The sequence below is a fragment of the Bubalus kerabau genome, chromosome X (genome assembly GCF_029407905.1).
Source record: "Bubalus kerabau isolate K-KA32 ecotype Philippines breed swamp buffalo chromosome X, PCC_UOA_SB_1v2, whole genome shotgun sequence".
NCBI lineage: Eukaryota > Metazoa > Chordata > Mammalia > Artiodactyla > Bovidae > Bubalus > Bubalus kerabau.
In genome coordinates, this window is record NC_073647.1 from 107,470,434 (window position 1) to 107,491,902 (window position 21,469).

Consider the following 21,469-nt stretch of genomic DNA (forward strand, 5'->3'; position numbering starts at 1 on the left):
TTCAACAGTACATGAACCGAGAACTTCCAGATGTTCAAGCTGGATTTAGAAAAGGCAAAAGGAACCAGAGATCAAATTGCCAACATCTGTTGGATCATAGAAAAAGCAAGAGACTTTCAGAAAAATATCTACTTCTGCTTGACTGACTATGCCAAAGCCTTTGACTGTGTGAATCACAACAAACTGTGGAAAATTCTTCAAGAGATAGGAATACCAGACCACCTTATCTGCCTCCTGAGAAATCTGTATGCAGGTCAAGAAGCAACAGAACCGGAAACTGAACAACGGACTGGTTCCAAATTGGGAAAGGAGTATGTCAAGACTGTTTATTGTCACCATGCTTATTCAACTTATATGCAGAGTATACCATGTGAAATACCGGGCTGGATGAAGCACAAGCTAGAATCAAGATTGCTGGGAGACATATCAATAACCTTAGATACACAGATGACACCACCTTTATGGAAGAAAACAAAGAACTAAAGAGCCTCTTGATGAAAGTGAAAGAGAAAAGTAGAAAAAGTTGGCTTAAAACTCAACATTCAAAAAACGAAGATCATGGCATCTGGTCCCATCACTTCATGGCAAATAGATGGGGAAACAATGGAAACAGTGAGAGACTTTATTTTGGGGGGCTCCAAAATCACTGCAGATGGTGACTGCAGCATGAAATTAAAACACGCTTGCTCCTTGGAAGTAAAGCTATGACCAACCTAGACAGCATATTAAAAAGTAGAGACATTATTTGCTGACTTGTAGTCAAAGCTATGTTTTCTGTTAGTAGTGTATGGATGTGAGAATTGGACCATAAAGAAAGCTGAGCACTGAAGAATTGATGATGCTTTTGAACTGTAGTGTTGGAGAAGACTCTTGAGAGTCCCTTGGACTGCAAGGAGATCAAACCAGTCAATCCTAAAGGAGATCAGTCCTGAATATTCATTGGAAGTATTGGAGTTTGAGCATCAGCCACCTGATGCGAAGAACTGACTCACTGGAAAAGACCCTGATGCTGAGAAAGACTGAAGGCAGGAGAAGGGGATGACAGAGGATGAGATGGTTGGATGGCATCACCGACTTGATGGACATGAGTTTGAGCAAGCTCAGGGAGTTGGTGATGGACAGGTAAGCCTGGCGTGCTGCAGTCCATGGGGTTGCAAAGAGTCAACAGCGACTGAGCTGAACTGACATACAGCACTGTATTAGTTTCATGTGTACAATATGATTCCGTATTTGTATATATTGCAAAATGGCTGGCCCAGTAAGTTAACATCCATCACCTCACAGTTAATATTTTTTGTGATTTTTAAGATCTACTCTTAGCAATTTTGAAATATACAATACAATATTGTTAACTAAATGACCACTCTTCCTAGAGGCATCCGAGTCACTTATCACATCATCACTTTATTACATCAATCTAATTTCCTGCACAGCACTTATTACAGCCGAAAAATAACTTATTTTCTCCTTTATTATCGTCTTTCCCCTCGAAATATAAGTTCTCTGAAAGCGTGGCTTATTCTATTCTGCGCTGTTTCCACAGCACCTTGATTGAACAAATCCTTATATAGCAGTAAACATTCAATAAATTTGACAAGCTAAAGACTTCTGACTTTCGACGGTTTCAGGTGTAGGAAAGGGGCTAATTCGAGGCATCCCCACTTCTCAGTTGAGGATGGGGGGGTTCAAGACCCCAAGCACTACCGAGACTGGAGCACGGAGTTCGAAATTCAAAAGTGCCGCCTCCAGAGAAGAGTTTTTAAAAGAAAAAAGAAAAAAAAAAAGGAATTGGAGTGTACCCACGCGAGGCGGGAGGAGACGCTGGGACGAAGCAAAAGTATACCATTTGGCCCAGAGGCCAGGAGAGGGCCACGAGCGGTCCCACATCTTCCCGGTGGTTAAAACAATGTGCCGGATGCAGCTGCGCCGGCGAGGAATTGCGTGGCTCGCGACTGGAAGCCTGCTCCGGACGCGCCACTTCTGTAGGCAAGGGGCAGTGGGCGGGGTAACGTACATCTCGGCCCGTACCACTCAGGCCGGGACGGGGGTCACGCAATGAGCGGGCGACTGACACCTGGGGAAGAGGTTCGACTCGGAGCACCCGAGCGAGAAAAGCGGGTCCGGATCGAACCTCTTGGAAGGGCAAGGAACCTCCTAGGGTTCGCGACATTTCAGGCTGCAAAGGCTGGGTTGTACTACTCTGCTGCGGATAGGGGGTCCAGGCTGGGACGTGAGCAGGGCCGCAGCCGGGCTTATCTCACCAGAGCCATTGGGTCCAATGATGGCGGTGAACCTCTGAAATGGTCCGATAATCTGCCGACCCTTGTACGATTTAAAGTTCTCGATCTCAATCAGCTTCAGGAACCCCATGACTGCGGCAGCGCCGCCGGCGCTAAGAAAGGCCGCGCCGTTCGCCCGCCAACTGGGATAGCCCGCGCGGGAAACACCGCAGTGCAGGCCGGGCGGACAGCAAACCTCGCGAGAGCAAGTCCAGGCCTAACGGGATTTTCGACTTCCGGTGCGGGCGGGAACCAAGGGGCGGGGCATTCGGACAGATGTGGCGGTTTTGTTGATTGGTTGCCAAGGCGCGAGGTTATGACTGGCGTTCGGGCCCCGCCCCCTTGTTGCATGGCAATGCAAACCGCCGCTACAAGCGACCTTGTAGTTGAGGAGGCAAGCAGGGCAGTGAGCTGTCTGCAGCTTTGAGGATCCCGGAAAGCTGGCTGACGAGGCCGACCCTTGCTGAGACAAGTCAGAAGTCACAGGAGGGTTATGCCCTCCAGGGCAAGAGGAAGGTGGGAGCCCGGCTGCGGCTTTTGCCTGGCCGGCGGGAAGGTTCAGACTAGAAAAGGGTCGGGAATTGGAATGACCCCAGGGAGGGGAGGACGGAGGGGCCAGCAGGAGGATTCCGTGTTAGAGGAGCTCAAATCTTGCTGAGGTTTGAATTGGAGTGGGGTAGAGTTATACATGGGATAGGGTGTTAACGGGGATGAGGTGTGAATGGAGTCGAGGGAACTCTGGAGCGACGGGGATAAGGGCTGGGGAAAACTGTGGCCAGAGGTACTACCCCTACCCGCTCCCCCCCACCCCCCCACCGCCCGCGCGCCTCTCTCCTTCTTCTCCAAGCAGGGTTCAGCGACTGCCGCTATAGTCTTGGACCTAACCTGGGAGCTTCACAATTGGAACTCCTTGATGAGAAAGGTATTTTGTGTGAAACCCTGGGAGTCAGGGTCCCTAAGCCTGTGCTCTCCACCTCTTATCGAATAACTTCTTCCCTTCCCCCTCTTATCTGTCTTTTCATGCCTCACTCCCATCCAATTCCCTCCTCTCCATCCCCTCTCTGACCAGTCCCTTGCTTCCCTTCCTTTTCTCTGCTCTGTCCTCTACCCCTATCAACCGCCCAGTTGCCCTCCTTCCTCTTTTCCCCCTCTGCCCCTGACCTTTCTGTCCCTTTCCTGTTTCCCATCTTTTCTATCCCTCTGCTCCATCCCATCATCCCCCATTACCTTATTACCTGCTCTTTATTAAGCCATGATGTTAGCAGTTCAAGAAGCTGTCTGTGGAATCCTCCCCTTCAGTTTGACCTTATATTGTGGTGGCAGATGGAATATAAGCAAGCTGGCGTCAGCGCTTAGACTTAGACATGGAAAGGGTCTGGTGGCTGCTACAGCCATTCCTGTAACTATTTTTTAAACGATGTCTGGAGGCTGGGAAGTCTTAGGACAAGTCCAGAAAAATGAGAAAGCCTGGTTGATGCAATTGAGTAAATGAAGTTCAGTTGGGAGATACTGGTGTGATCAGGCTGAGGGGATAAAATGACCAAAGGACAGCAATCTCATAATGGACAGGAACTAGAAATCCCATGAATGGCAGAGCCTGGCGGGCTACACCTTGGGGTGGCAAAAGAGTTGGACAGGACTTAGCAACTAAACAACAATAACTTCCATTTAAGATGAAATGTAGCTTTTTGGAGAGAAAATCAAATGGGATCCCTACTTCTCACACCATATACAAAATGCAATTCCTAAATAGATTAAAAACTTAAATGAGAAAAGCAAAACTTTAGAAATTTTAGGATATATAGGAGAATATCTTTATCACCTCAGGGGATTTCTTAAATGATAAAAACTTCTGAACTTAAAGTAAAAGATTGGTAAATTTGACTGCATTCAAATTCCTCCAAATTATAACATAAGGTGAAAAGATGATAAGTGCACACAAAAAACTTCTAAAGTATCAATCTGGGTTCTGTGGAGGGTTTGCAGGTGTTCATTTTGTTGTTGTACTTTTCATAACTTATGTGTGTTAACTATTTTCCTTTGTATGTATCGATCGTTAACATAAATTACTATAAAATAATAACAAAGTGAAAACACAAGCCACAAATTGAAGATGTTTCCCACAGGTAAACTAAGAAATGATTGGTGTGCAGAATACATAAGAAACTCCTAAAATTAATAAGAAGAGGACAAACATTTTTTAAAAAGATATGAATGGGCACTTCACAGAAGAGAAAGAAAAAATGCCCAAAACACACATGAAAAGATGTTGCAACCTCATCAGCAATAAGGAAAATGCCAATTAAAATTGATAATTATAACTTTATACCCACAAGTTGGCAAAAATTAAAAAGTCTGTATTATCAAGTGTTGCTGAGGATGTGGTGTAGCTAGAGTTTATATGCACTATAGTGAAAGTATAAATTGGTACAGTCTTCTTGGAAAATAACATTATCTTGTAAAGTTTAAATAGGCTGATGCCCTATGATCCAGCACTTCCACTTCTAGGCATATACTAGGGACACTTCCAGCTGTATATATATCTCTCTTGATCTACAAGTTCCTCTTTTTTGGCAATTAACTAAACTGGATTGTTTGTGCTGCAGAGTCCTAGTCTCTCTTGAACCCACTTCAGTCAGGCCCCACCAAAAATGTTCTCATCAAGGTCAGAAGCAACCCTCCCCTTCAAATCAGTCAGTTCTCAGTCCTCATCTTATTTAACCCATCATCAGTTGCTCACTCTCTCCTCCCAAAAGCACTTTCTTCACTCAGCTTGTCAGACAGGGAACCCCCGTTTTTAAGCCCATTCCACCTCTCAGAGCCTGAAGCAACTGAGTGACTTTCACACTTCACTTCATCTCTCTTGCCACTCAGCCTCCAGAGCTGGCTCCTCCTCTCCCTATCTCCCCTGAGGCATTCTTATCCACCTAGAGTACCTTAGAGATCTCTTACTGCCTCATAGTTTTACATTCCTTGTATCAGTCAGGAAGGGCTGAATTATGCTGAGGTTACAAACAACCTCAAAATCTCAGCGGCTACATGTGGAAGCTAACACATAAAACAAACTAGTGAATATAATATAAAAGGAGCAGACTTACAGATACAAACTCGTGGTTACCAGTGATGGGGAAGGGGTACTATAGGGGTAAAAGAGTGGGAGGTACAAACTATTGGGTATAAGATAGGCTCAGCTATGTATTGTACATCAGGGGGAATAAAACCAATACTTTGTACTAACTGTTAATGGAAAGTAACCTTTAAAAACTATTTTAAAAAAACCCTAAGAACAACCAATCCAAATACAGTCAACTAGGCCTTCTCAAATAAAACAAGCACTTCAGCTATAGCCAATCAAATAATTTCCTTGTTTTCCATCTCTTTAAACATCTTTCCTTAAGCTCTTAACCACTTCTGGTTTGGCAGTGCCCAATTTGTTTTTTGCCCAAATAAACTCTTAAAAAATATTTCTAAGTCTCAGCAGCTCATAAAGACAGGTTTCTCACTCTGCTTCTTGTCCATTGTGGATTGGCTACATCTCTGCTCTGTCTTCACTCCAGGACCAAGACTGAAGGGACAGCCCTCACCTGGGACATTGCTGGTCCCACAGCAGTAAAGAGAGAACATGGCTATCACTTAATGGCTCTTAGTTCTGCTTAGGAATGGCACTGTCAAGTCTCACTTTCCAGAGGGCAAAGCAGATTATGTGGCTAATCGTGAGGGCAATATGATAAGAATATAGAATCCTGTAAGGAGGAATAGCAAAGAAAACTTTTGGGGGGCCTTGTGAGATCTTAGTTCCCCAGCAGGGATCAAACCTATGCCCCCTGAAGTGGAAGTGCAGAGTCCTAACCACTGGACAGCAAGGAAATTCCCAATAGCAAATCTTTTTGAAAAATAACAAAATTTTCCATACTATCTGTATCTATCAATGGGTATTGACCTCTCAAACTCAACACCTCCAAAACCGATCTCCAGATTCTCATCCTATTCTATTCTCTCCATACAGACTATTTAGTTGATAGCAATGCATCTGACTGCCCCAGTCCAAATCCTTGAAATCATTCTTAACACTGCTTCCTCACAGCACACCCAATCCATCAGGAAGTCCTGCTGGCTCTGCCTTCAAAATATATCCAGAATCTGACCACTTCTCCCTACATCTGCTGCTACTAACCTGGCGTGATCATCATCTCTTGCCTGTACAACTGCAATAGCCTCCTGTCTGGTCTCCCGCCTGTAGCCTCCCTTCCCATCCCCTCCAGTCTATTCTTAACACACCAGCCAGAGCAATCCTTTACAAATCAAAGACAGGACACATTACTCCCACTGCTCAAAATCCTCCAATGGCTGCCCATTTCTCTGAGTAGAAGCTGCAGCCTTTACAATGGTCTGTGAAGTCCTACATGCTCTGCATCTCCCCACCCAATCTAATGTTATTTCCCACTCCTCCTTCATTCACACACTTGCCTCCCTGCTGTCCTCTTGAATGTGTGTGTGCCTCTTGTGTCCACCTTAAGGCCTCTGCACTTGTTCCCTCTACCTGCAGTGCTCTCCTCCTAGTTTACTGCATAGGAGACTCCCTCACCTTCTTCAACTATTTCTTTCCCAGTTATGCCTCCCCTGACTTCCATATTTAAAATTGCAACACTCTCCCCATTTCCTTAGCACTTCCAATTCCCCTTATCCTGCTCTATATTTTTTCCCAAAGCACTGATCTTCTTACAAACTATTAATGTACTCTCTCTAGTCTTGTCTGTCCCCACTAGAAAGTAACTTTCACAAGGACTCAGATTTTTGTCACTTTTGCTCCTTGATGTCTCTCAAATGCTTAAGGGATTGTCTGTCAGTAGGCACTTCACGAATATTTGTTAATTGATAAATGAACATGGGTGAAAAAAACAAGATGCAGAAGAATGCATACTGTGTGATACTCCATCGAGGTTCAAGACAGAATGTTTTAAAATATTGTTCAGGGAATCATACACGCATATATGGTATATTAGTGCATATTACTAAGGGAATGGTGACATTTTGGATAGTGGTTCTTAGGGTAAGGATGAGGGAGAACAGACACAAGACACTTAAATAGTATTAATCATGTTCTATTTCTTAACTGGGGAGTTGGTTCATGGGTCTCTTTTATCATGCTTCCTAAGTTACATATGGCTTATATATAATTCCCCTGTGTGCATCAAATATTTTAGTTACAAAATGGTTAGACAGTGAACGAATGAGGTTGGAACTAGCTGTAGAAGGAGTTGATGAATGGTATTCCAAGCAAAGGAATGCAATGTATAAAGGCCCTGAGGTGGGAACAGTTGTAGTGTTGGAGGACTTGATAGGAAGCCAGCGTACCTGGAGAACAGTAAACAAGGAAGAGGGAGGCATGAGATGAACTGGAGAGGTGTGCAGGAACCGAATCTTGAAAGCCCACAGTAAGGGGTTTGGGTCTAATTCTAAGTGTGGCAGGAAGCCAATGGAGGATTTTAAGCAGGTGCAAGACATGATCAGATTTATGTTAGCAAGAGATTTTGACTGTGGCTTTGGCTGGGCTTCCCAAAATACAAAGGAATACAGGCAAATTTAAGCCTTTAATTTGACTACAGCATAAGTAATAAAAATAAAGGGGGAACGGTGGTGGCATTTACTAAAACAGAGAAAACTAAATAGAGCGTAATGCAAAAGGGATGTTGTAAATCAGTTTGAGACTTGGAAAGGTGAGCAGGAATCAGATCATGAAGACTCATAAAACAAAAACATTGGGGAACAATTTGGTTTATGCCATGCATGCATGCTCAGTCCTGTTCAACTCATTGTAGCCCACCAGGCTCCACCATCCATTGGATTCTCCAGGCAAGAATACTGGAGCGGGCTGTCATTTCCTCCTCCAGGGGATCTTCCCTCCTGCATCTCCTGCACTGGCAGGCTGATTCTTTACCACTGAGTCACCTGGGAAGCCCCCCTTGCTTTATAGATGCTTTCAAAGCTTTTAAGCTGAGGTGTGCCATGGTCAGATTTGCTTTCAGAAAAATCACTTTGGTAGCCAAGGCAGAGAAGCAGTAGAGAGCCTAACACTGGAGCAAGGGAGCCCAGTGAGGTTCCTGGGAACATTATCTGGCACCAGCTTGTGAGGCCTGAATTAGGGTTGTGATAGCAGAGATGGAGAACACAGATATGAAATATGTCAGGAAGTAAAATCAGTAGGAATCAATAGCTGGTAAGATACTGTGGGGAGAAAGGAATGGGGGTGGGGGTATAGTCAAGTATGATGGTTAGCACTGATTGGCCATCCAACTCACCCTTGCTCCAGATGTATCAGGTAGATCTGCCACCAGATCCCAAGGAGGTGGCAGCCATCGAAGCTAGAAGAAATCAAGAAAAGGAGCGACAGAGTCCATTCTTCGATGTGAGGACCAGAGTCGTGGGGGTGAGTGGGCAGTGGGGACTTTCTCTGGACCAGGGGTCCCCTCACTCTTACACCAGGAGAAGAACATAGCCGTGCCCATCACAGCCCCTCCCTGATTCGAGCAGACTGCAGGGTTATAAAGGAAGGAGGAAGGGAAAAAGGCACCCACCCCCACGTGTGGTGAGGGTCTGAGAAAGAGGCCTAGAGGTGAAGGGGAAGAGGAGCCAGTGACAGCTGACTCTTCTCCAGTCAACTCTGGGCCAAGTGGTCTGGTTTTCAAGAGACAAGTAAATGGAGCCAAAAGAAGTCTATAAAGAATATTTGGTATCGCATGCATATGCCGAAACTCTCTGGAAGGCTACATAAGAAACTGGTAACTGATGGGAGGGACACTTACTCTTCCCTAAGCTGTATTCCCTTTTGCACTATTTTGAAATGTTTTAAATGAATTATAATCAAAATAAAGAGAAAATATTGATAGTTAAGAAAAAAATAGATTGCTGGGTGGGTGGATGAGTGGTGTGACTTGAGAGCTAGTTGGCAAACGTTTCAAGGCCTGTTCTGTGCCAAGCACTGGGTTAGGCAATAGGGACACAAAGCTGACTAAGGCCTAGTCTCCGCCCTTAGCAAGCTCACAGCCTAGGAGACAATCAATAGAGGCAAAGGTCAAGGTAATGAGGATAGTGGGTCCTAGGTTCTATGGGAGTAGCACCTGCTGGAGGGATCAGGAAAGTCTCAGCTGGTCTTAAGGGATGAATAGGAGTTTGGGTAAAAAGGGGAGGAAAGAGTGTTCCAAGTGGAGGGAGCTGCTGGAGCAAAGGCTATCAGTATGAAACAGCATACGATATGTATGTAGAGAACTGTAAGCAGAGCTCCTGAGGGTGGGAGAAGGGAAGAGGGTGAGAAGAGGCTGGAGGCAGAGGCTAGACCACCGAGGGACTTACAAACCATGGTGAGATGGTGGGACATTATCCAGTAGATACTGTGGATCCTATAGGAGGATTTTGAGGCAGATAAATTCTGAGCAGTCTGTGTTAGAGCATTCGAGGCCCACTGCTGAGCTCCTACCTTGATTTAGCCCATTTCTTTGGGATCAGGTGGATGTTGAAGCCCTGAACAACCAGGTGGAAGAACGAAAGCTTCAGGAGGCAACAGAACGGAGCAAGGAGGCAGCTTATGGTAAAAAGCCCAAGGCCGGAGGCCAGCCAGGGGGGAAAAGCAAGGACCTGAGTGGGCTAAGGCAGGGCAGTTCTGCTCTGGAGTGCAGCCTGAGGTCTGGGGGGTGTGGTAAGACAAACCAGACGGGCCTTTGGGAGCAGTGGCTGTGCTGAATAGGCTGTCTCTCCTGTGGGGCCTTCTCCATGCCCCTACCCACCACCCCCAGGTACCAACCAGGTGCGATATGATCTGGTGGCTCAGATGCTAGAGAAGGAACAGGCAGAACGGACACGTCGGCTGGCCAAGAAAGTCCAAAACTTTAGAGAACAGAGGCAGAAACTCAGGAAGAGGTGTGAATTAGACTTCTGGAATTCAAACCAACTCTGGAGGGAGTTTCCAGCTTATTTTGGTGACAATGCTCCCTACTATGGCCAAGCCAGCCTGCAGTGCTTCTCTGGGGAAGATCTGGAGAGGGCCGCATATCTGAGAATGCAGCAGGAGCAGTTCCAATACAGCCTGGAGAGGCAGCTACAAGAGCAACAGCAAGCCAGAGTTGATGAGAATTGTGCAGGTAAGTAGCGAGGCCCTCCAGGCTGTGACCTGAGGCCCAGTGGGGAGGCATCCTGAGCGGAAGACCAGAACTGTGTGGGCAGGTCCAGTTTCACGTAAGGGCTGATGCTGAAAGGTCCCAATCTCCTTCATCAACTGACAGTGTAGCCATTGATCCCTGATAGCCTGCCACTCCATTACCTGGAGACAGCAGAGTAGAGACAAACCTAATGGTCCTGCCACTTACTAGCTAGTTTTGGGAAATGAACCCTCCTCTCTGTGCTTCAGTTTGCTTATCTTTAAAATGAGGAAATTATCCATACCACACAGCTCATGTGAGAATGAAATGAGACGCTGTAAGTAAAGCACAAGCATCAGTAGAATAGTAGCTACAATAACCAGTAGCTACTATGACTCTGACATCTGTGGCCATGTTCCCCTCTTCCATTAGAGTAAGGGCAAGGACCATCTCTTACCTACTCACACCGCTCACCTTTAAAACCCCCTGTTGTAGCACAGTGTTTTGTTATACCACTTACCATAGAGGTATTTGTGGAATGTCTTTCTCCCCGCAAATGTCAGCTCACTGAAGATGAACCACATCTTTCGTTTCCACCTCTATATCCCAGTTACCTAGTACATTGCCTGCCAGTGTCAGGAGTTCAACAAAATCATCACTGAATTCACAACTGAAGACCAAAATAAACAAGACAGGCACCCTGCCCTCCAGAAACCCACAGAACTGGACTTCCAGAAAATCAGTTTAGAATAAAAGGAAAAAACAAATGCACAAGTTATTTACCAGCAAACGTCTATGCTTTAACACTGCGTTAGGTACTATGACAGGTACTGTGATAGAAATAGATACAAGACGTCACTCAGTCGTGTTTGACTCTTTGCAACCCCGTGGACTATATAGTCCATGGAATTCTCCAGGCCAGAATACTGGAGTGGGTAGCCTTTCCCTTCTCCAGGGATCTTCCCAACCCAGGGATCGAACCCAGGTCTCCCACATTGCAGGCGGATTCTTTACCAGCTGAGCCACAAGGGAAGTCCAAGAATACTGGAGTGGGTAGCCTATCCCTTCTCCAGAGGATCTTCCCCACCCAGGAATTGAACCGGGGTCTCCTGCATTGCAGCTGGATTCTTTATCAACTGAGCTATGAGGGAAGTCTGTAGGACACAGAGGGAACATCAAGATGGGAGTGTTAGTTCTCACAGGGGAAGGGAGGGATGGTAGGGGGTTGGCACAGGCCAGCTGTCAGGAACCAAATTTTAGAAAGCTGGGTACAATTTTGGCAAGGCAGAGAGTGAATGAGAAAAGGCCATTCTAGGCAGAGTGGGCAGCAAGAGGAAGAGCTAACCCTTACTGAGTACTTACTGTGTACCAGACACTGTGCCAAGCTTTCTACCATGTATTAACTTATTTCATCTTCAACAACCCTATGAGGCAAGTACTAGTGATATCCCTATTTTCTGTGGAGGAAACTGAAAGAACTGAAGAACAGAGATATTAAGTTGCCCAAAGTCATACAGCTAGTGGGTCATGGAGGGGGGAAGTAAACTCAGGTGGCAGGTTGGCTCCAGAGCCCACACTCTTGATTGCTACACCATATTTGCTCTGTCACCATGAGAAAATGGGGACTCAGGGACCAAGGGAGGTTTCAGAGAGGGAGTCGTCAATAATGTCAAATGCCCTCAGAAAAGTTCAGATAGGAAAAGAAACCTATTAGATTGAGAAACTAGGAGTATTTGGTGATTACCAAATCACCAAAAAGTAGCTGCAGTGGCACCAGGGGCCAGCCACCTAGTGACAGCAGGCAGGTGTACAAGAAGGTCGAGTTAGGCAACAGAACAGCAGAATGCTGGGGGAGAGTCTGTGTAGTGTCATGAAAGGAGCATGAGCTGATTCCTTGAGAGATCTGGATTCTAACTTACTAAGCGCTGGCTATGTAACCTTAGGCATTTTACTTCACCTCTGGACCTCATCTGGAAACATGGGGTGACCTTTCCTCTTTGAGTTGCTATGAAGACCAAAATGAAACCAGGCACCCCTATCCTCCCTTCCCCTGCCATCCAGTCTCCGAAGTCTGTCCCTGTGCCTCTCCAGAGCCAAGCCTTCAACCTATGCTCTGGACCCCATTCCCCCTGCCTCCCATGCAGGTTGTGCTCCCTCAGGTATGCCCTGGCCCTGAGGTTCTCAACACTTTCCACGGGCCGTATTCTGTGAAGGCTATAAACATGCTTATGTCTAACCCCTTTTTTAAAAAACTTTTTAAATTTTTTATTTCTTTTTGGCTGTGCTGGGTCTTTGTTGCTGCGCAAGGACTTTTTCTTGTTGTGGAGCATGGGCTCTAGGGTGCACAGCTTCAGTAGTTGTGGCACATGGGCCCAGTTGCCCCGAGGGATGTGGAATCTTCCCAGACCAGGGATTGAACCCGTGTCCCCTGAACTGGCAGGATTCTTAACCACTGGACCAACAGGGAAGTCTCTGTATAACCCTCCTTAAGAATAAAACAAAAGCCTCTCTCCATTCTGATTCCTCTAGATGCTATGAGCTAGCTCTTTTCCTTTACAGCCATACTTTTTGAAAAATCTGTCTCCACTTGCTGTCATTCCTTCCTAACTTCCCAGTCACACTTCAACTCCTGAGATCTTATTTCTCCCCACACACCTGCACTGACACTACTCTTAAAAAAATCATCAATGCCCTTGGTGTTATCAGGTACAAGAGGCTCTGTTCAGTCTTTTCTCCTTTACTTGGACTTTCTTGCTACACTTGACTCTTATCACATCTTCCTTCTTAAACCTCTCTCTTCCTTGGCTTCTGTGACAGCATATTCTGCTATAGCTCTCCGATCATTCCTCTTCTGTCCACACTTTGTGGATTCCTCTTCCTTCTAGAGACTTTGTCCTTGGCACACTGCTCTCCTTACCCTGTATACTTGCCTCAGGTGCCCTCGACCCTCATTCTGGTTTCGGCTACCACATCACCATCTCTATGCTGAGGACTCTTTACCTGCAGTCAGATATCCAGGTGGCTGCTGACCACCTCCAATTCAGCTTCCTAAAGAGAATTCATCAGTGCTCCCTAACCTGCTCTGCATTCTGTATCCTCTAGTTCCAGAGGTGGCCACATCATGCACGGAGTCATCCCAGCCAGGACCCTGGGAAGCATCCAAGTCTTTTGCTCTCCCTTACTCCCTAATCCAATCCATCAAATTCTGCTGATGAAACCTCCATATATTTCCCCTGCATCCTTTCCATCACTGGCCTGGTTTCAGCCCTCTCAGCTGGCCTACTGCCATAGCCTCCAAGATGGCTTCCCTACCTCCACTGTCTCCCACCAGCCTCACTGTCCTCTATACTGGCACCAAAAGGAGCCTTCTAAAATGCAAATCTAACCATGTCACCCCCTTACTTAAAATCCTTCCATATTCACCATCACCTTCAGGGTCAAGTTTCCAGTCCTTAGTCTGGCCCCCGTAGAGCTCCCTAGTCACTTGCATTTTATGCTCCAGCAAGAGCAGACTACTTGTAATTTAAGATACAGATCATGCTGTTTCTTCACTTCCTTATTTGATATTTACCGAGCACCCACTATGTACCAGGCTCTGATATAGGTGCTAGTGTATGGCAGTGGATAAAACAGACAAACGTCCCTGCTTTTACAAAGGTTACCCTGTAGTGAGTAGAGAGACAGGCAATAGACAAAAATAATTAAGTAAAATGTAAGGTATATTGGATGGTGATAAATGCTAGGGAGAAAAATAAATCAGAGGAGGAGGATAAATTTTGGGGTCAGGCAGGTGGCAATTTTAGGTAGGAAAGACAGAAGGCCTCACTGAGGAGCAAAGTGAGCAAAGACCTGAAGGAAGCAAAAGAACATGAGACAATAGCATCATTTATTACAAATCCCTAAGGCAGAAATGTCTGGCATGTTCTAGTAACACCATGGAGACCACTGTAGCTGGACTGGAGCACTTTCAATACTTTTGCTCATGCTGTGCCTGCAGCCTAGCCCTTAGTCTGAAGCTCAGAGATGAAATAATTTCCCCAGGTCACACAGCTCCAAAGCAACAGAGCTGGCATTGAGACCCAGGTCCATTGGAAGCATCTTTCAGTGAGGCACCTGAGAAATCCTTGTGGCTGTCACTTTTATTATCCCTAGCCCCAAAGAGTAGCTGCTTCCACACATCCCTACAATGAGGACATTACCCCACTCCCAAACATACATAGACATAGCTTGCACACGCATAAACATACATTCACAAAGCTTGCTGAACAAATGGCTGAATGACAGTGCCCTGGCCATATTTCTTTGTGTAGACATGCTCGATGACCAGCTATGCCTAGCTATGGACATGCGGGCCGCCCAACTAGCCAAGCTGGAGGAGTCCTGCCACATAGCCATGATGGCTGCCACGGCCAGTGCCAACAAAGTGCAGGTATGTACAGCATAAGAACCATCCAGGGCACCAGGCTTCCCCAATCTACCGATCAAACCAGCCCTCTCATCTACCTGGGGACTTCCCCCTTCACCCTAGGGCCGTCTTAGGGCAGGAGGTCCCCTTCCCCACCTCCAGGCTCAGGATGATCTGAGAACAGAACACTGCCCTCCTTTCCCCAGTCTCTCAGTCTAAGGGCTTCCAGAGGGCAAAGGAGTTCCCTGCCCATTCCACCCCTTCCCCCACCTTAAGTCACTCAAAGGCCATGCAGTATCTCTTCCTTCTCTCCCTTAGATGGGGGAGAGTAGGGCCATGTCTCCCCCTCCCCCTATGACTGAGAGCTCCCTGAGGTTGGGCATCCAAACGCTCACATTTGGGGGCCCCACCAGGCAGTTAAGCTGGCTGAGCAGCAGCGCCAAGAGCATCAGCAACAACAGGAGGCGAACCTCGTGGAGGTCCAGAACCAGATCACAAGTGACCTACTGACTGAGAACCCGAAGGTTGCCCAAAACCCCGTGGCTCCCCACAGGGTCCTGCCCTATTGCTGGAAGGGCATGACTCCAGAGCAGAGAGCCACCATCAGGAAAGTACAGGAGACACAACACCATGAAAAGGAAGCACAGCGCCAAGCTGAACAAGCACTGGATGCCAAATGGGAAAGCCAGGCCATAAACTTGGCCCAGGCAGCAAAGGAGCTAGAAGAACAGGAAAGGGAGCTGTGTGCTGAATTTCGGAGGGGACTGGGCTCCTTCAACCAGCAGCCGGCTGCGGAGCAAAAAGCCCAGTGAGTTCTAGTGGGTGGCAGCAAGGATGAATGCCAAGGGAGGGTAGGGAGGGATGGCAAGGGCCAGGGAAAGCCCATTAGCTGAGGCCTCTGGATTTCTTTCACAGGCAGAATTATCTGAATTCAATAATCTATACCAATCAACCTACAGCCCAATATCATCTGCAATTTAACACCAACAGCCGCTGAGCTCAGGATGGTCCTCTCCCACCTCCACCATCAAGCTCACAGAAGCTAACAGAGAGAAAAATACTGCAGACCCCCCCCTCCCCAATCCATTTCCCAATGGAAGAGAGCTGAGCCAGTACCCCACCTGTGACCCTGGGTAATAAAGTTATTCATTAAAATCAAGGTTACATGTTGTAATAGGACACAAAAGGTGTAAGGTACTGCCATTCCCACCCCACCCATGGGTTCTGAGCATCCAACCCTGTCAGTCTTCACCCATTCACATTTCTTCCCCATGCCAACTCCCCCAGCACACAGTGCTGCTCACTCCTCCGTGAGAAACAGAGACTTTATTAGGCACACAGGGTGACTGATAGGCAGAGGTTACAAAATGGCTATTGGGCTTCCTTCCAAACTGGAGTAGAGCACTCCAGGAGGGGGAGGGACAGAGGAACCTTTGTTCTCTCTGCCTTCCCCCTTCAAGGCTGCATGCGGATGGCCCCATCCAGCCGGATGACTTCTCCATTGAGGAATGAGTTCTCGATGATGGCCTGTACCAGATGAGCATACTCGGCAGGGTCACCAAGTCGGCTGGGGAAGGGCACCTGGCTGGCCAGGAAGTTGCGCACTTTATCTGGGAGGGTGGTCAACAGCGGGGTGCCAAATAGGCCTAGATAAGACAGCCAGAATCAGAGACCCACCCTCACTTTTATATTTACCTGGTCCCTCCTCACCGTAACTCTACCTGTGGTGCTTCCCTATGTCCAGAGATAGAAGGCTGCTGCTGTTTAGATGGTAGATACCTTCCCTGCTCAATCGTCCACAGATTCCCACCCAATCCCAGGTGTGGCAGGGAGGGGATATGTCTACCTGGAGCAATGGTCATCACCCGGATACCCATGGGAGCCAGATCCCGAGCAATGGGCAGTGTCATGCCCACTATGCCCCCCTTGGAAGCAGAGTATGCAGCTTGTCCAACCTGGAGAGGGAGTGGAGGTCATAGGGGGTAGGGCCCCCAACAAGTCACCAAGGTACAAGCCTTGTCCCTACTCACACACCTGGCCCTCAAAGGCAGCTACGCTGGCTGTATTGATGATGACCCCACGTTGGCCTCCCTGGTCTGGTTCGTTCTGGCCCATCTCACCAGCCACCAGGCGGATCACATTGAAGGTGCCTATGAGATTCACCTGGAGGACCAGAAGAGACATGATATAGGACTTGAAGCAGAGGTAGCCTTTTGTGGGTGTGGGGACACTCACAGTCAGATACTTCTTACTACTACCCCTGGAGAACCTCTAAGGCCTTACAGTGATAACTCGCTGAAAGTCGTCCAAGGTATGGGCCTGGCTTTTCTTTAAGTTATATGTCTTGCTGGCCACTGCAATGCCTGCACAGTTGACTGCCACATCCACACGGCCAAACTTTTCTCTTGCTAGAGTCAGGGCTGCTTGCACATCCTTCTCTGAGGTCACCTTCAAAGGGAGAAGTGGAGAAGGTATTCATCTACCATCACGCACATACCACTAAGTCGTGCAGGGGGTGGGGGGCGCAGGGCAAATCCAGTCTTCGAGTGACTGTGTAAGCAAGGGAGAGACCAAGGAAAGAAAACTCTAGAGTGAGACAAAGGTGAAAATGTTAGGTATTACAGAGCAGTGTTTCAAAACATCTTTGAAATCTATACCCTCTTTTGATAAACTTACATACCCCTGGAGATTCTCAACTGCTGTGGATCAGATAAGTTGTGAGAATTATTGATATGAATATAAACTAGCTTTTTGGTACCCCTACTTGCTAATATGATTTCGTCAAGCTTTACTTTCTGTAGTTTGTTTCAGGGTAAGTTTTTTGACTTTGTAAATATTAAAATTACAGGGCACAATAACTCTACATATCTCCTTGAGGAGAGTCTGATATGGCTAATCCCCAACCTCCCTCCCCGCCCTCCTCCTTGTTGTGAATCACAGCTTTAGAAATTCTTTATCCGGAGGCGTATGAAAACAGCTCAGACCAAAAGGGAAAAGGAGATGGGTCCACTGCCCACAAAGACAGGCACCTTTATGAAAAGGAACCCCATGGGAGAGGTGAGGTAACCCCACTTACGTCGGCTGGAGCAAAGGCGCAGCTCTTCCCTAACTTCTTGGCCTGGGCCTCCCCATCTGAGTTGGGCAGGTCCAAAAGTACAGCAGTGGCCCCCTGCCCCACCAGTCGCTCCGCTGTGGCCAAGCCTAGGCCTGAGGCTCCGCCGGTTATTAAGGCAACCAGACCCTGTGAAGAGGAGCTCGGTCAACAACTACACTGTGCGGACCACCCCCACCCATTCTCCAGGCTTCTGCGAGAGAGGCTCCCGGTCACCGCCGCGACTTGACCCAGATGTGCCTCCTCATCTTAACGATGGGACCCTCTGGGTGTCTCATCCTCAGACAGCCAACCAGTGCACATCCACATCCAGGGCACATGCACGTGCCCCGGAGAGTTGACCTTCACCTCCCGAGCCCCACCGTCGCAATAACAGGCCTAGATAAGAGTGACGCTTTCTCCCAGCACCGATCTCTCCCCGCTGGTTCTATGGCTGCGCCGTCCCAGTGGGTGCAGAAGGGCGAAAACCCATTTACCTTCACGCTCCGACATGCAGCTGCCATCTTGCTCAGGCCTCTCTACATGCTGGGCTGTCGGTGATTCGCTGCTTGGCCGGGGCGGAGCCGCGGGGCGGGGCCGGCGAGGTGCGCGGTCCGCCGCTCAGCCAAACAAGTGGGCGCTGGCCTCTCACGTCACCCGCCGCGGGGGCAGGGCCGGTCCTGGCAAGGTCCCGACAGAGAGTCTCTACACCCGGGGAAAAACAGCGAATAGCCGCGTCGCAACACTACCACACCCCCGGGCCTTAGGTCAGGCCTGCAGCTCTGCTGGGGGAAGGGGGACAGGAGATTGAGAATGTGTTCCTTACTCCTCGGAAAAAGCCTCCGTTCAAGTATAAACATATCGGAGAGACTCCTATATGCCAGCCTCTGTGTGGGGCACTAGGGATAATAGAGGAATAATAAAATAATCAGAGGAATAATAAAAGGTTCATGCCTTCCGAGAGGGAAGTTGAAAAGTTCAGTTGGAAAAAGAAATAATTTCAGTACAGACACAGACAAAGGAAGGGACAAAGAACCAGATTCTAGAACCCAGGCATGGATATACAAAGATGGTGATTGTGAGAGCCACATACAGAGAAATATGTCGAGGAAGCGACTGAGAAGAACAGAGATGACCAACAGGTTCTCAGAGATACGGATGTGGAAAGCCATAACAAGAGAAACTAGAAAACGACATTCTGAGACAGCTGCTGAGAAACACAAACCCAAAGAGGCATAAGCAGAGAAGCAAAAAACATCTTTGAGCCTTTGGTACTGTCTTCTATGTCTAACCACCTATTTTAAACCCCAAAGCCCAGAACACACATTTCACATTGGACCTCAACCAGAGATTGTCATTTTAAGACCCAGAACACCCTAAAACATCTTTTCACCAGTATCCTAATTATAATTCTGAGCCTACCTTATCTGACTTCTTTATATACTTCTCCCCAAAACAAGGTCTTCAGACCATAACTTTAGTCTACATTTTCAGCCTCATTGAGCTGTGTATTTCCTTTATTTTAAGTATCTCCCTATCTGGGTTCCTACCCAGGAAGACTTCCCTCTGGGCCTCCTAAATGTTGACTTGCTACCACACTCATGGTCACTACCCCATATCCATGAAAGGATTTAGTACCAGATTCACAATCTTTCAGACAACATGAAGCGCCCCCATCCCTCAGTGATAGCACTCTTAACGGAGCCAAATATGGCCCAACCACAGTGCCCTCTTTGTGTTCTTTCATTTTTAATTTTTATTCAAGTATAGTGTATTTTCAATATTGTGTTAGTTGCGGGTGTACAGCAAAGTGAATCAGTTATATATAAACATATATCCACTCTTTTTTAGATTCTTTTCCCATATAGGCCATTACAGAGTATTGAGTTTTCTGTGCTATACTGTAGTTTCTTATTGGTTATCTATTTTATACATGTTGTTGTTTAGTCACTCGGTCTGTCCAACTCTTTTGCGACCCCATGGACTGGAGCCCACCAGGCTCCTCTGTCGGTGGGATTTCTCAGGCAAGAGTAAGTATTGGAGTGGGTTGCCATTTCCTTCTCCCAGGATCTATGACCCAGGGATCGAACCCGCATCTCTTGCTTGGCCGGTGAATTCTTCACCATTGAGCCACCAGGGAAGCTATTTTATGTATAGTAGTTTGTATATATTAATCCCAATCTCCCAATTTATCCTCCCACCCCAGCTGTGTTCATCTTTGAATTAGCTACTCTCTCTGCTTGGAATGCTCTCCTGATCTTTGCATGACTGTATTTGTTGCTGCTGTTGTTACTATTGTTTGGTCATTCAGAACTAAGCTTCAATGTCACCTCCTCTCCCTCACCTCTCAAGCTGTGAGCCACTTAGTTGCTATTCCATTGTGTTGGAGGATGTCATCAAGAGGACGTAACCTCAGGTTGACCACAGAGCTGGACCCAGGCATTGGGACACTCCATACCTTGCTTATGTCCCTGGAATATGCTCACTGTTCCTACAGTTAGAGCTGTTTCAAGGACATAGCCTTGAGAGAGTAAGGTGGTGTTGGGACCATCTGGACTGAATACCACCTAACTGAATCCCATGAACACCTCTATATAAACTTTTAAGATTCTGGCAGATGCCTGTGGAGATTACTAGGTCTTTTGGTCACCCAGAACAAACCTTAAAAGTTCCCTTGCTCATTAAATCTGCCACCTACCAATCTGGAATGGTCTGCCTCTTTCTTCAGTCTCTCCTTGCCCTTTCTGTTCAGGGGCCAGTTTTTTGAATCAACACATTGCATATTTGAATTCTCTGCATAGTAATTACAGATCCACCATCTTTTTCCAAACTTGGGGCCAGATATGCTTTGGAATTCGAAATTTTTTCAATTCTGAAGACACATACCCTATATTACATAATTCTACATACTGCATATACTCTATGCATAATTACCAAAAAAAGTCTGGAGTGTCGCTTATAATTAAACATTAGTAGTTCTAGAGGCAAAAATATGAAAATTTACATTGAATGAATCAAGACTACAAATAGCCTTATGCTATTTCAGGTCAGGTTTTGTCACCTAATGAGTTTGGGCTCCAAAGTATGAAAAAACAGCCTGATACTTCCCAGAACTTTTAGCATTGTGGAATTATGCCTTAAGGATTTTGAGTCTTGTCTAACCTGGCCTTGTTTGTGTGAGTGTTTGTGTGTTCTCCATGTGCTGGAAAGTAAACCCCGTGGCAGCAGGGTCTTGTCCTTTACCTCTTGGCTACCTCATGCTAAGAACACTGCCTGACATGTACTACACATTCAATATGAATTAAGGAATAAATCAGTCAATCTTGGGAGAATTTGCAGGCCCAGCTTCATGAAGAATTATGCTCAGCTCCAAGGACCTTCACCTCCTTTCTACTTTAACCACCTCGTCTAAACCACACTGTTAACCTTGTCATGTCCTGGAAAGATTCCCCCACGTTTACAAACCACCGCCTCTGACTCTGACCATGTTCTCCCAATCACCTCAGGTCTTCACTCCACCACTTCTTTTATATCCTTGAACCCTGTTGATCTGTGGGCCTTT

General features: G+C 46.9%; 3 protein-coding genes across 8 annotated transcripts in view; 1 reads left to right on the forward strand and 2 right to left on the reverse strand.

Annotated features, from left to right (window-relative positions):
• The window catches only part of SMC1A (structural maintenance of chromosomes 1A), a 46,110-nt gene extending 43,612 nt beyond the window's left edge, over nt 1-2,498 (reverse strand). For all 4 annotated transcript variants that reach the window (XM_055565668.1, XM_055565669.1, XM_055565666.1 and 1 more), the window contains exon 1: nt 2,262-2,498. In XM_055565668.1, the coding sequence (XP_055421643.1) occupies nt 2,262-2,370 (109 nt within the window). In that variant the 5' untranslated portion in view covers nt 2,371-2,498. The remainder of the gene's footprint in view (nt 1-2,261) is intronic.
• A 110-nt stretch (nt 2,499-2,608) lies between these two features.
• Nucleotides 2,609-15,975, forward strand: RIBC1 (RIB43A domain with coiled-coils 1). Of its 3 annotated transcripts, none has more exons than XM_055564240.1 (8): nt 2,615-2,795; nt 3,130-3,201; nt 8,590-8,706; nt 9,783-9,864; nt 10,070-10,414; nt 14,722-14,840; nt 15,230-15,624; nt 15,776-15,975. In XM_055564240.1, exons 2-8 carry the CDS (start codon nt 3,193-3,195, stop codon nt 15,795-15,797), a joined length of 1,089 nt encoding a protein of 362 aa, XP_055420215.1. In that variant the 5' UTR covers nt 2,615-2,795; nt 3,130-3,192; the 3' UTR covers nt 15,798-15,975. The 3 variants fall into 3 exon arrangements, with proteins under 3 accessions (XP_055420216.1, XP_055420215.1, XP_055420214.1); XM_055564239.1 differs by having other exon boundaries at nt 2,617-2,795; nt 15,732-15,975; XM_055564241.1 differs by lacking the exons at nt 14,722-14,840; nt 15,230-15,624; nt 15,776-15,975 and adding an exon at nt 13,514-13,886 and having other exon boundaries at nt 2,609-2,795.
• A 148-nt stretch (nt 15,976-16,123) lies between these two features.
• HSD17B10 (hydroxysteroid 17-beta dehydrogenase 10) lies at nt 16,124-18,560 on the reverse strand. The gene is made up of 6 exons (XM_055564242.1): nt 18,405-18,560; nt 17,893-18,057; nt 17,100-17,264; nt 16,851-16,979; nt 16,663-16,771; nt 16,124-16,462 (listed from the first exon to the last, which is right to left on the reverse strand). Exons 1-6 carry the CDS (start codon nt 18,429-18,431, stop codon nt 16,272-16,274), a joined length of 786 nt encoding a protein of 261 aa, XP_055420217.1. The 5' UTR covers nt 18,432-18,560; the 3' UTR covers nt 16,124-16,271.
• Nucleotides 18,561-21,469: the final 2,909 nt, after the last annotated feature.

Coding starts and splice junctions, on each gene's coding strand:
- RIBC1 (XM_055564239.1), top strand. Junction 9,865..10,069: donor GAGCAAGGAGGCAGCTTATG/GTAAAAAGCCCA, acceptor CACCACCCCCAG/GTACCAACCAGGTGCGATAT. Junction 14,841..15,229: donor CCAGTGCCAACAAAGTGCAG/GTATGTACAGCA, acceptor GGGCCCCACCAG/GCAGTTAAGCTGGCTGAGCA.
- HSD17B10 (XM_055564242.1), bottom strand. CDS start 18,431: ATGGCAGCTGCATGTCGGAGCGTGAAG. Junction 17,265..17,892: donor GCGCCTTTGCTCCAGCCGAC/GTAAGTGGGGTT, acceptor CTCCCTTTGAAG/GTGACCTCAGAGAAGGATGT. Junction 16,980..17,099: donor ACTTTCAGCGAGTTATCACT/GTAAGGCCTTAG, acceptor CTGGTCCTCCAG/GTGAATCTCATAGGCACCTT.